General features: G+C 44.1%; 1 protein-coding gene across 5 annotated transcripts in view; it reads left to right on the top strand.

Moving 5' to 3' along the window:
• The window catches only part of Fam120b (family with sequence similarity 120 member B), a 66,820-nt gene that overhangs the window by 44,124 nt on the left and 9,454 nt on the right, over positions 1 to 13,242 (top strand). For all 5 annotated transcript variants that reach the window (XM_021721481.3, XM_040283627.2, XM_021721482.3 and 2 more), the window contains 2 exons: positions 9,393 to 9,599; positions 10,788 to 10,896. In XM_021721481.3, the coding sequence (XP_021577156.1) occupies positions 9,393 to 9,599; positions 10,788 to 10,896 (316 nt within the window). The remainder of the gene's footprint in view (positions 1 to 9,392; positions 9,600 to 10,787; positions 10,897 to 13,242) is intronic.

Here is a 13,242-nt window from a genome sequence, read left to right on the forward strand (position 1 = left end):
TGTGAAAAGGAGATGGCTTTCCAAGCCTAGGAGGAGGTCCGTCTTGACTTCAGGGGGCCCAGTGGGAGAACTAATGTGGGAGAGGGGCCATTTTGACTTCAGGTGGCCCTGTGGGGGAGGGGCCATTTTGACTTCAGGGGGCCCAGTGGGAGAACGAAGGCATGCCACCCAGTCCGAGGGCTGCTTCCAGTGAGGGGCAGTGATGTGTTTGCTGAAATCTGGGGGAACATCCTGGGGGCTAAATCAATTAAAGAGAGAGAAAGAAAGAGAGAAGAAAAAGAAAGAAACCAAGAAAGAAAATGGAGATGTGTGGAATGCAACCTTTCAGTGACAGGTCCCGAGTCCAGGCTTGAGATACAATCAAGTCTTTCTCCACTGGTTAGGAGGGGTACTGTGTTGCAACCACTGAGTCAGGTTCTGCTGCCCAAAGACTGGTAGGATGCAGAGTGCCCCCAAAGCAACCCTGTGATGTAGATGGGGGACTGCCACACTGTCTCACTTGCCCAAAGGGGAGGGGCGATGGAGAAAGGGTGTGACTTGGGTGGCCACCCCACTGGAACCTACTGGAGTGGGGAGGGCACAGGGGAACACTTCCCAGGACTCTTGGCCACCTGCCCATCAGATAGGAAGATGGGTGAGGAGAATCAGAGAAGATCATGCTCTGAGATGCATGGGGCGTGGGGGCTGTGCTGAGCTCACTGAGGTGTAGGATTTGCAGGAGACCAAAGGACCATGGATGCGAGGAGTTTCCTGTCATTGCATGCTGTTGAAAAACATTTTGCTATTTACCAGCAAATAGGTAATTTGTTGAAATAAATACATCAAGTGAACAGTGATTCCGGCCTTGTTCTGCCTTTAGTCCTATTGGTTGTGGATGTGATACACAGAGCCCCACAGGTCTTTCTCAGCCTGACACCAGGAGCTTGGGGTCATTTCTGATAGGGGCTTTTTTCCTTTAAGTGCTGCATCCACATTTAGGCCCTGACAGAGAAAGCATGAAGTAGAACCTGCCCACACCATACATTTTTAAATGGTAAGGGAGAAGTCAAAAGAAGAATGATACATCATGATGTGAAAATTACATTAAATGAACGTTTCAGTGCCTGAAATCAAGTTTTATGGCACTCAGCAGTTCTCATTCATTGTGCTGTTTTGTCTGGGATGCAGAGTTGAGACACTGAAGGAGCCTTGTGCTCTTGCAGATATGCTGGTTCCTGGCTCATGTGAGCTGGTAGGACAGCAGGCTCAGGGATTGCAGAAGGGCAGGAGTGTACCCACATCCTTGAATGGGATCTACCAGCCACACACACCCCAGGACACCGTGAGTCCCTGCATGAGGTGGGCAAGTTTGTGATGTTTCTGAGGTCTTCTGTGGTTAGTTCTGATGTCATTCTTTTGAGGTGAATGAGTCTCATCTTGTTTTGCTGGTAGAAAAGAAGTCATCAAGAGCTCTGCATCTTGTAGTGGTTCCCAGGAGGACAGAGAGCTGTGAGTTTGAGTTCCTAACTCTTGAGTTCTGCTCCACCCAGTTGTACAATAGAACCTGATTCAGAAGTCCACAGGCACTGAGGATGTGGCTCTGCCACCTGTGGATGCTCTGTTGCTCCAGATTGCCTTATTCCTGTTGCAGTACTGCTGGCATAGTAGGATGCCAGACTACCTTGCCCAGCTCCTCAGTCTCACAGACAGGAGGCTCTGCAACCCAGTTTGGTGGAAACATTAGCTCAGGGTCTAGGTACTGGTGCTGTGGGAAATGAGGAAGAGGCTAGGGTCTGGGTTTCATTCCTTCTGCAGCACCTCTGAATGATTCTCAAGGATGTTGTGTGTAGAAGGTATGCCTATGACCCTTCGGTGTGAAGATCCCTCCTAGTGCTGCTCTGGTCGGTGAACCCTGAAGTTCTGTGGGTAGAACCAAAATACTTGGGGAGTACATTAATCAAACCCTCAGAGTAGTGCTTTCCTGAATAAACCCTAAAACATCAGCACAATCAGAATTGTCTAAACATGTACTTAAGAGGCATTTAGAAAAGTGCGTTCTTTTATTATCGTTAAATAAAACTGGAGGAATGAAACAATAGATGTGTGTCAGTTTGGGTAGCCACAACAAACTTCTGTGGACAGAGTTGCTTAAACCACAAACATTTCGTTTCTCACAGTTTTGAAGACTTAAATCCCAAGTGAGACACCCACGGGTTTGGTGTCTGGGGAGGGCCTTCCAGTTGAGGTGCCGGTGCCCCCTTTGTTTCCTTGCTCCAGCACTCTAGTCTCTTCTCAAGGGCATGGAGAAGTCACCTGTACCTCGTCATCACTCTCCCAGTGCCGTCAGTTGGGGCGAGATTGCAAACAACAAGGATACAAACAGTTCACAGTGGTCTGCTTCTGACCTCCCCAAAATCTCTGTACTCACATGTAAGTCATATTCATTTAAAAAGTAGTGCTAGAATTCTTAACTCATTTTAGAATCAACGAGTGTATATTATGACTATACAACCAGTATAATTCACATCATATATAACCAGAAGCATGAGAAATTATACTCCATGATGTATGATGTGTCAGAACGCATTTTACTGTCATGCATAACTAATTAGAACATAGGCATAATTCTACCCAAGGCGAAGCCCACAACCCTGAGCCTGTGGCCAGACGGGTGTGGGCCTGCACAGTGTGGATCTGGAGACTGGACATTCCAGGCTAGGCTCCCACAGATGGGCTGCGTGGGGAGTGGATTGGTGGTGGAGTAGTGGCCTAGGACGGAAGTTCCTGATCCTGGCCCACTGGGATCAGGCTTTAGCCAGGGAGCTTCCGGTCTACACTGACAGAAACAGAATGCCCTGGAAGTGCTACAGAACTTTTAAGTTGATGTGTAACCAGAGAAGATGACCGTTCAGATTAGGTGAGCCGATGACAAAGTCTCAAACTTAATAATTAGTCTGGTTTTTTTGTTTGCTTTTACATAAATCTTTAAAATTTTTTAATTTTAGTTTTATATTCTGACACGTATGTTATGGACACATTCATTATTTAAATACAAATTATAAACACAGTTTTGAGAATGTATGTGCACTACTTAGAAATTATGGTGTGAATCCCAGGGGGAGATGACCACCCTCTTCTTTAAGTAATGTATTTTTTTACTGCATGAAAATTTGTTCACTAAAATGGGTCTTAAGGTAAACTTTTTGTTGTTGTTGGGGGTTTTTTTTTTTTTGGTACTGTGATCAAAGCCAGGGGTGCTTTACCATCGAGCGCCAGCTCATTTTCTTTTTCTTTCTTTCTTTCTTTTTTTTTTTTCAAGTTTGAGACAAGAGTCTTGCTAAGTTGCCGAGGCTGGAACCCTCCTGCCTCAGCCTTCCAAGTCACTGGATTGACAGGCATGTGCCACCATCTGCAGCAAGACAAATTTTTGAAAGACCCAGTATGTGAAATGTGTTGGAGTTTATCAAGTATCATGATTATTATAGATTTTTAAACAATCACATTAATTAAGTAACCTTCTGAAAGCAAAAACTTTGAAAAGAATGGGAGTTCATTGCCAAAAATAATAAAATTTACTTGGACAAGAAAATAAGACCTTTGTGTTGTGGCCTCACGAGGTGGAGCTTGTCTCTGGTGTGGTCTCTGGCTTGTAGGGGCTTTGTGCCTCTCCTGTCCTGCCACCAATAGCCACCTTGCATTCCTGGAAACTGTCTTTCCTTAGCCTGCTTAGGATGGGATTCCATATCCAGGTTTGAACTCTCCACTTGTCTGAATTGCCAGGAAGAAATGAGTTTAATGTGAAAACTGCAGGGGGCATAGAAGCAGCGATGGCACCTGTCTTGGCTAAGTGGGTGCCACAGGGCCGTGGCTCCTGGCCTGGCTTTCTGAATGTACGCAGCATTCAGGGAATCAGGGATGTTTCAGAAAACAGGGCGGAGAAACTCCATGGAGGTTTGGGAGCCGCAGGTGGGCGACTCTGAATAGTATGTTTCATGGTTCAGTTTGTAGAGAGGAAGCCTAGGGTTCATGGAGCTGCAGGCACACGGAAGAGCAGAGCCTGCCCTGGGGCTGGGGCCATTCAGAGCTTCATGCAGGAAAGTGAGAGGACTCTGGGGACTGCGTGTTGGGCATGTGTCACCAGAGGCTGGAGCCGAGCTGGGCATGCAAGGGCCTGTGGGGACATGAACTGGGACAGTGGAGTTGAAGTTTGAGTTGGAGAGGGAGGGCAAGAATGTTAACAGAATTGTCAGTTGGCAGTGGTGTGTGTCTGTGATCCCAGTAACTTGGGAGGCTAAGGCAGGAGGATCGAAACTCCACCATTTAGTGAGACCTTCAGCAACTTAGTGAGACCTGATCTCAAAAACCAAGAAGGGCTGGGGATGTAGCTCAGTGGTTGATTTTGTAACCTGCTACTTTGCTGAATTTGCATATTGCTCTAGCAGTCTTCTGGTGGAACATTTTGGATCTTCTAATTATCAGATCATGTCATCTGAAAACAGTGATGATTTAACTGCTTCTTTTTCTATTTTTATCCTTTTTTTCCACCCCTTCTCTTGCCTAATTGCTCTGGCTAGAATTTTTAATACTATATTGAATAGGAATGGATGGAGTGGACATCCTTGTCTTGTTCCAGATTTTAAAGGAAATGCTTTTAGTTTTATCTCATTTGCTGTGTTGTTGGCTTTGGGTTTGTCATATATAGCTTTATGATGTTGAGGTGAGTTTCTTCTGTCCCTAGTTGTTTCAGTGTTTTTATCATGAGTGGAGGCTGATTTTGAGATAATTGATTTTTGTTCTTAATTGTATTTATGTGATGCATTAATTTATTGATTTGTGTTTGTTAAACCATCTTTGCATTTCTCGGTTAAAACCAAATGGTTATGATGATCAATCTTCTTAATATAGTCTTGATTATAATTTGCTAATATTTTATTCAGGATTTTTGCGTCATAATTTCATTGGGGATATTGGTTCATAGTTGTTTTTCTTTTTTTTTTATTTTCCTTGAGGTTTTCTTACCTGGTTTTGATATGCTTTTGATACCAGCTTCACAGAATGAATTTGAAAATGTTGCTTGAATGAATTTTGAAGTTTCTATTCTATGGAATAATTTGAGGAATGTTGGCATTTGTTCTTTTTTAAAGGTCTAATAGAATTTAGCTAAGAATCCATTCAGTCCTGGACTTTCCTTTGTTGCAAGGCTTTTTATTACTAATTTTATTAGTAGAGAGATAGACTTAACTTAGATGACTTAACTTCTGTTAAGTCAGATTTATAATATTTTTTCAAGTCTGAAGATTATTCATTGAGTTTATGTTTGGATGACCTATCTTTCAGTGAGAAAAGTATGTTGAAACCACCCAATATTATTGTATTGGAGTCTGAATCTTTAATTTGAATATTGTTTTATGTAACTAGGTGCACCAATGTTTGTGGCATAAATATTAACAATTGTTACATCTTTTTGTTCCCTTTGCCAGTATGGAGTGACCTTCTTTGTCTCTTTTGAGGAATTTTGGCTTGAAGCCTGCTTTGTCAGAGAGTAGCTACTCCAGCTTGGTTTGGGGCTCCATTTGCATGGTATATCAATTTCCATTCTTTTACTTTCAGCCGTTGGTGGTCTTTACCTGTAAGGTCATCTCTTGAAAACAACATATAGTTGGGTCTTGTTTTTTAATCCCTCTGCCAACGTGTCTTTTAATTGGAGAGTTGAAATTTACATTCATTTTTATTAGAGCTGTGTATAAATACCTATCATTTGATTCATATCTAATGTTTAATTTGGTTTTGTTTCTCATTTGCTTAACCACCCTTTAGATAAGATTTGTCATTTGTGAGCTCTGGAGGTTTTTTTATTCTGTTTGAAGTGTTTCTTTAAATAAGTTTTTTAGTGCTGACTTAGTAGCAAGGAATTCTTTTAGTTTCTGTTTATCTTGGAAGATTTTTATTTCTCTTCAGTTTTGAAGGATGTCTTTGCTGGATGTAGCAATGTTGGTTGACAGTTATTTTCTTTCAGAGCTTCAACCCAGCATTCCAGCCCTCCTCACTTTAAAGTTTTTTTTTTATTATTATTTTTTTTAATGTTGTAGATGGATATCATGCCTTTATTTGTTTAGTTTTTATGCAGTGCTAAGGATCAAACCTAGTGCCTCACACATGCTAGGCAAGCACACTGCCACTGAGCTATAGCCTCAGCCCCACTTTAAGAGTTTTTACTGAGAAATCAGAAATAATTCTGACTGGCTTGCCTCTAAATGTGTTCTGATGTTTTCTCTCGAGGCCTTTAAAATTCTGTTCTTGTTTGGTTTGTTTTAATGTATCACAGAGTGGTTCTTTTTTGATTGTGACTATTTGGGGTTCTGAATGCTTCCTGTATCTGGAGGTCCATCTCATTCTCAAGGTTTAAATTTTTTCTGTTATTATTTCCCTAAAGAGGTTATCCATGCCATTAGTCTGTGTTTCATCATCCTCTTCAATTCCAGGGATTTTTAGTTTGGTCTCTTACTGTCCTAGAGTTCTTGCATATTCTGGTCTGGTTTCTTTCTTTGTTTAATACTGTCTGAATGTTCAAGGTTGGCATTTTGTCTTCCAGCTCTGAGATTATGTCTTTAGCATGATCTACTCTGTTAGACATTAACCTGAACATTTCATTCGATTTATTATTATCTTTCATTTCCAAGATTTCTGTATCTCTCCTTATCGAATTTATTGTTCATATCCTATACTGACTTCATTGATGGAGTTGTATGTGTGTGTTTTCTCGGAATTTATTGATCATTTACACAACCATTTTTTAAAATTCTTTATCTGGTATTGCATTCACTTCAATATCTTTAGAGTCACTTGCTGGTGAATTGTGAACTTTAGGAAGTGTTGTGTTACCTTGTATTTTCATATCTCTTGATTTCCTCTGCTGGGTTTTAGGCATCTGTTGGAATGAACTTCTCTCTCTCTCTCATGTACTGGCCTTCTCTTGCCAGTGTGTCCTCACAATCTAGACTGAGACCTCTTCCTAGGTCTGGTGTCCCAGCCTTGGTGTTAACTCTGGTTTTGCCGTGGCAGTGGATGTCCATGAGTGGGACTGGAGAGCTACCACTCCACCCTAATTGTTAGTTGGGGGTTTGTTTTTTCTCCTTTTTTTATATTGGAGTGCAGTAGAGTTTGAATGTCATCTGTGTAGGGCGCAAGGTGTGCTGTGTTTTGGCTGAGTTGAGCTTAGCAGTAGACTCTCCATCCTGTGAACTCGCAGTGTCCCTGTGGAGTCCCAAAATCTCACAGAAAAGGGGAACAAAACAGCAACAACAAAAGCAAACAACATATGGCATTATGTTGCTACTATGTTGCTACTATGACATCTACAACACCAATTACCACAAAAACAGGAATGGTAGGGTTGCCAGCAGCAAAAACAATAAATGACCATGAACTAGATCTAGCATTGAAATAAAAAGCAGGTATCAACTGTCTTCCACAGCACTAATAACTGCAATAGCATGAGTGGTGAGGAAAGGAGTCACATAAACCAAATAGTTCTAAAAAAACTATTTAAGAAATTCATTAAGAGAAAATAAAATGTGGTAAGAAGATAGAAGAGTTTAGAGTGTTCAAAATGTGAACAGTAAATACAGAAGAGATGTGGCAAGTGGTGATTGTAAAGTAGGAGAATAAAAATAGAAAAAAAAGTAAATGAAGAGAGAAAGAATAAGAGAATTTAGCTGAAAAGAGGAGGAGAGAAAAATAAGGGAAAAAATGCAAAACAAAAGCCCTAACCCTCAAAAGATAAGAAAAAGTAATTATCATAAAAATGCTAAAACTGAGAGAGAAACAAATATGGATATGTTCATGTGTATCCGTGGACCAATGAGCACAGCGAGTCCTGAAGACACATGGCTAATGGAAGAGTCATCCCCACTGAGGTGGTCACAACACTGGACAAGGGTGGGTGGGTGCTCACTGCTGTGCCAGACTGTCCTTTCCAGTTCTTTTGGGGCTGAGAGAGAAAAGAAAAGGATTGGTGGTTTTCAACCCCTTCCCCTTTTTTTCCTGTTGTTCACTGCTGAGGGCTGGAATGGCCTAAAACTGAAGCTGATTGAAATTGCTCTGTGTGTGAGACCCTGCATGGTCACAGGTCCTCAGGTGGAGGAGGAGGAGTAAGGCCGCCCAGGACTTCTAGAGTAGGGAGCAGCTCTGTGTGACACTTATTGGTGGGAGTTTGTCATTATGCATTTGTCAGAACCATGGAATCTACAGCATGGAGTGAGCTCTCCTGAAAGCTATGGATGTTAGTTGGTGAGTTAGTAGGCCCATTAATTTTGATAGACAGTCAATCCCTGGTGGGGTGTTTAGAGCAGGGCTGGCTCTGCATGTAGTTGCAGGATGTATCTAAAGAACTTTTTGAAAAAAAAATTAGTAAAATCAGTAACCTCTGAGAATCTGTAAGAATTGGAGAAGTTCAGTTGCCAGTAGAAGGAGTGTACATAGCACACTGCTCACATAAAGATGCAGTGGGAGAACTTCCTGCTGGTACAGGAGAGCTCAGGTCAGTGGAACCCTCTCTCCGGGTGTTGGGCCTGTGCCAGTGACATGTGAGGAGACAGGCTGCTTGAGCCATTGTCTGTAGAAAATTTGCTCCACAGAGACCTCCAGGCCAGAGGGCTCCTGTGAGTTTCCCAGACCTGAGGAGCAGCTGGGTAAGGGAAGGCTCTCTAAGCACTATTTATGAGTTCATCTGGACCTTGATACCAAAATCTAACAGCAGCATGATGAAAAATGAACATTTTAGCCCTGTTTCATGAAAAATAATTCAAATTTCCAAGGAAAAAAAAAAGCAAATTGAGTCTAGTAATATGTAAAAGCTTATGGGACATGATAGGCAAGCAGATTTATTTTTGTAATCCAAGGTTGATTTAACACTTGAAAATTACCATGGTTGGCGGGGGAGCACTGGGGTTGTGGCTCAGTGGTATAGCGCTTGCCTAGCATGCAGGAGGCACTGGGTTTGATCCTCAGCACCATATAAATGTAAAATAAAGGGGCTGGGGATGTGGCTCAAGTGTTAATGCGCTCTCCTAGCATGCTGAGCCACTGGGTTCGATTCTCAGCACCACATAGAAACAAAATAAAGATATTGTGTTCACCTAAAATTAAAAACTAAATATTTTTAAAAAATGAATGTAAAATAAAGATATTGTGTACACCTAAAACTAAAAAATAAATATTAAAAAAAAATTACCATGGTTCACTTTCTTAACACAGTGATGAGGGAAAAAGTGGTTACATGAATGGATTCCAAAAAGCGTTTTATTAAATTAAGTTTATTTATGGTAAAGGCAGCAGAGACCATAGGGCCTGACCTGGTGGCCACTGCTGACTGCCCCAGGTATTGACTGCTATTCCTCACTCTGTCTCTGCAGCTCGAGTACATCAGCCCCAGAGCTGTGCAGCTGGGTTCCCTTCTTGTCCGCGGCCTCACCACGCTCGCCCTGGTCAATAGTGCGTGTGGCTTCCCCTGGAAGACCAGTGAGTTCATGCCCTGGAACTTGTTTGATGGGAAGCTTTTCCATCTGAAGTACCTACAGTCTGAAAAAGGATATTCTGTGGAGGCTCTTTTGGAACAAAATGTGAGTTCTGGTTTTTGCACGTTCGAAAACAAATCCAGCAACCTGAAATTGCAGAGTCCTGGAGTTGACATCGGAAGACAAACTAGCTGTCAGTCCTAATGGGCGTGTTGCTTCAGGAAAACAAACGTGCTCCCCAGAAACCTCCCCACTATCCCAGGCTGACCTTGGGGCACTGGCTGTTTCCATGGCTGCTCTCCATAGCACCAGATGTGCACTGCAGCTCACTCTCCCGGCAGAGGGACCTACCAACACCAGGCCAGCCTGGGAACCTTGACCCCTGGAGGCTCCCCATGTTGTTGAAGTCATGTGCTGCTCCAGATTTCTAAGCACCATTGCTGCCCATTCCTGCAAGACTTCTAAGTAAGGTTCACACCTAGCTCATGTGGAGTGTTTCAGGGGAAACATTTGGTAATGCATCCACCATCATTTTTCAACGAAAAAAGAAAAAATGTCCAGGGTGGTATAGGGCTATTAAGTATTCAGAACTTGGGAGCAGCCCAAATGAAGAGCAGAAAGCAAAAGCAGAATAAGAGGAAAAGCGTGCCTCGGAATGGGCATCACTGACACAGAGGCTACAGGAGACAGCCAGAGGGTGCTGCTGGGAGTCCTGTCACAGGCCTCTTTCTTGTACCTGGTCCCTGGCCAGCACAGGTGACAGCAGGTTTGTTTTGTTTGTTTTTTAAAGAGAGAATTTTTTACTGTTTATTTTTTAGTTTTCAGTGGACACATCATTATTTTATTTTTATATGATACTGAGGATCGAACCCAGCGCCCAAGGATCCAGGCATACAAGGCAGAGTGCTCACTAGTAAGAGGAGGCTGCAAGGAGAGAGCGTGCTGCCTCCCCATCTGCCGCTATCTGTGACCTTGGTCTCCCCAGTGAGTGCTCTTGCACGGAGATGGGAAACAAGGTGTGTTAATTGCGCAGGCTTTTCAGCCAGATTGTGTGGCAGTCACCCAGCTGGTTACAACAGGGCTGCAGGTCGGTTTGACCTATGGAAGACGAAACAGGCACAGCTGCATACTGATGCTTTGCCAGCGGGTATGAGGGAGCAGACTTCCAAGCCCTCTTGTCAGGCCTCCATCCTTGCTGGTGCAGTGTCCTTGGGCACAGGGCCCCTCGTGGGTGTGACCTTGCTATTTATGTGACACAGAACTAGCTCTCAATTGCATCTGATCTGTTTGCAGAGGTCCTGGCTCACCAGATTCCACAACCTGAAAGCAGTGGTCTGCAAGGCCTGCATGAAGGAGAACCGACGCATTGTGGGCAGAGGGCACTGGAGCTCACACCACACAGGTGGGCAAGGGATGGGCATTGCAGCACACCTGTCACTGGGTGTTGTGGGCCCAGGATCGACCCAGTCACTTCTGTGGTTTATTGATAAGAACTCCAAAAAGAAGTGGATAGAAGTGCAAGGAAAGGTTAACCTTGATGGGATAGGACTTTACCAAATGGTTTAAATTCAGTCCCATTGAGAAAGTGTTCAGAAGGGAGCCGTTTGTTCTTGAGTGATGAGGAGCTGTCTCTGTGCATGTCCTGCCTTCCACATTCTCCAAGGACATAGATCACCAGGGAGTGTTTATAAAACAAAGAAAAGCTTAAGAGTATTGGGCTGGGGATGTGGCTCAAGCAATAGCGTACTTGCCTGGGACATGCGCGACGCTGGGTTCGATCCTCAGCGCCACATACAAATAAAGATGTTGTGTCTGCCGAAAACTAAAAAATAAATATTAAAAAATGTCTCTCTCTCTTAAAAAAGAAAGAAAGAAAGAAAAGCTTAAGAGTATAAAGAAAGAAAGGAGACATAAAAGCCTCTCATTCTGTCACCCTGAGGGACAAGTGTTGAGGACTGGTTGCCGTGAGCTTTTCCTGTGCTTCAGCTTTGAGGTCCACTCTCCATGTGGCTTTGCCACGCAGCACCTAGCATGTGGCTCTGAGATGGCCACAGGCTTTCAGTTTCCCTTCAGAGCTTCGCAACTGTTTCCATCTTTCTTGTGGCTCACAGTGCTTCCGTGTGTTATTTCCTTAACAGAGCATTGTAGGTCAGGGAAGTGTGGCCAGCGTGTGTTCTGTAACCCATTTCATCCCTTCGCACCTTCACCAGCAGTGACCCAAGGTCTTAGGAGGTACACTCGAGAGACCTAAAGGTGTATTCCTTTTCATTCATCTCACTGATCGGATGCTTCTGTGTATCGTGGTGTGGGACACCCCACTGCTTATCTTGTTGGTGGGTGTCTGGTTGTTCTCCCTGTCTTTGGTTGGTTGGTCTCTGAACCCTTGGCAGCCTGGTGTTCTTGCTGATGGAGTGAGAGCTCACCCCAGACCCTGCCCATTGGGCCATCTTCATGAGCCTCAGTTGGCAGCAGCCTTGCAGACTTCACCTTGGAGGCTGTGTGTGATTGGAGCACCCATCCTTTCAAGTGTGCAGTCCTCCTGACTTTGAGTGTGGACCCATTAGGGAGAACAGTGGGTGGGGAGCTGCCCCAGACCAGGAAAGGGTGGTGCCTTTATCCATTTGCTAACCTTTCCTCCATTTTTTGGCTTTAACCTAACAGCTGCAGTTGGGTAGAATTTGAGACCCAAAAGCACTACAGAATAATTGTGCTACCATCTCTGCATTACTGTTCTCAGGGTAGTCAACAGTCTGGGGCTCAGCCTGCCTATGGATGGATGTGTTTCTAATTCAAACTGCTCAAGAGTGGGACAGATGGCAGAGAGCCTTGCTGAAGGCTGTGTGCCAGGTGTTTTGAGGTGACCATTGTCACTGGGCTTTGCATACCCAGACTTCTCTCTGGTCACGCTGTCCATGTGTGCTGTGAGAAGATGCCTGGTGCTAAGGTTGCTGCCTGCTCACACAGCTGCATGGCTGCTTCCCCAGAGCCCACCTCCCTTGAGTTGGCTTCTAGAGTCAACAGCCATGAACACAGGGTCACACGCAGCTCAGTATGCTGGCGTGGATCCAGCGTTGCCCCCACAGAAACCTCCAGAGCTGGAGGTGTGATGTGATAGCCGGATACAGTGGACACGTTACAGACAGGTAGCTCAGCAGCAAGGGTGGCAGTCACGGCTCGCCAGGGAAGCTCAGTGCTGGAGCCATGGCAAGCAGGTGGAAGGCCACTGGTTAGATTTGGGTACAACACCACAGTGGGAGATGAACCAGGAAAGGTTAGTAGGAGCTGGATACAGGAGACTGTTGATTACCACGTTTAAGAGTTGACATTTTTATCCAGTGCAAATCAAGAGAGCTTTTGAAGGCTTTTAAAGTGATGCAGTCAGAAATACTGCTCTTATCTGGATGCAGTGGTGCACACCTATGATCCTAGGGACTCGGGAGGCTGATGTAGGAGGATCACAAGTTCAAGACCAGCCTCAGTAACTTACTAAACCCTGTCTTAAAATAAAAAACAAAAACAGCTGGGGATTTAGCTCAATAGTAGAGTGCCTCTTGGTTCAATCCCTGGTACCAAAAAAAGAAATACCATTTAGGAAGGTGTCCTTATCAGCAGCAGAGAATGGGGATAAGGAAGCAGACTGCAGGCTATCTTGGGCCCACACAAGTGGTGCCGGAAGGGGAGCCAGGATGACTCTGGCAGCATGTGGCTGTACCCTTGAGTCAGTCTTCTTCCTTTACTGGTGATTAGA

This window comes from Ictidomys tridecemlineatus, chromosome 8 (genome assembly GCF_052094955.1).
Source record: "Ictidomys tridecemlineatus isolate mIctTri1 chromosome 8, mIctTri1.hap1, whole genome shotgun sequence".
Classification (NCBI taxonomy): domain Eukaryota; kingdom Metazoa; phylum Chordata; class Mammalia; order Rodentia; family Sciuridae; genus Ictidomys; species Ictidomys tridecemlineatus.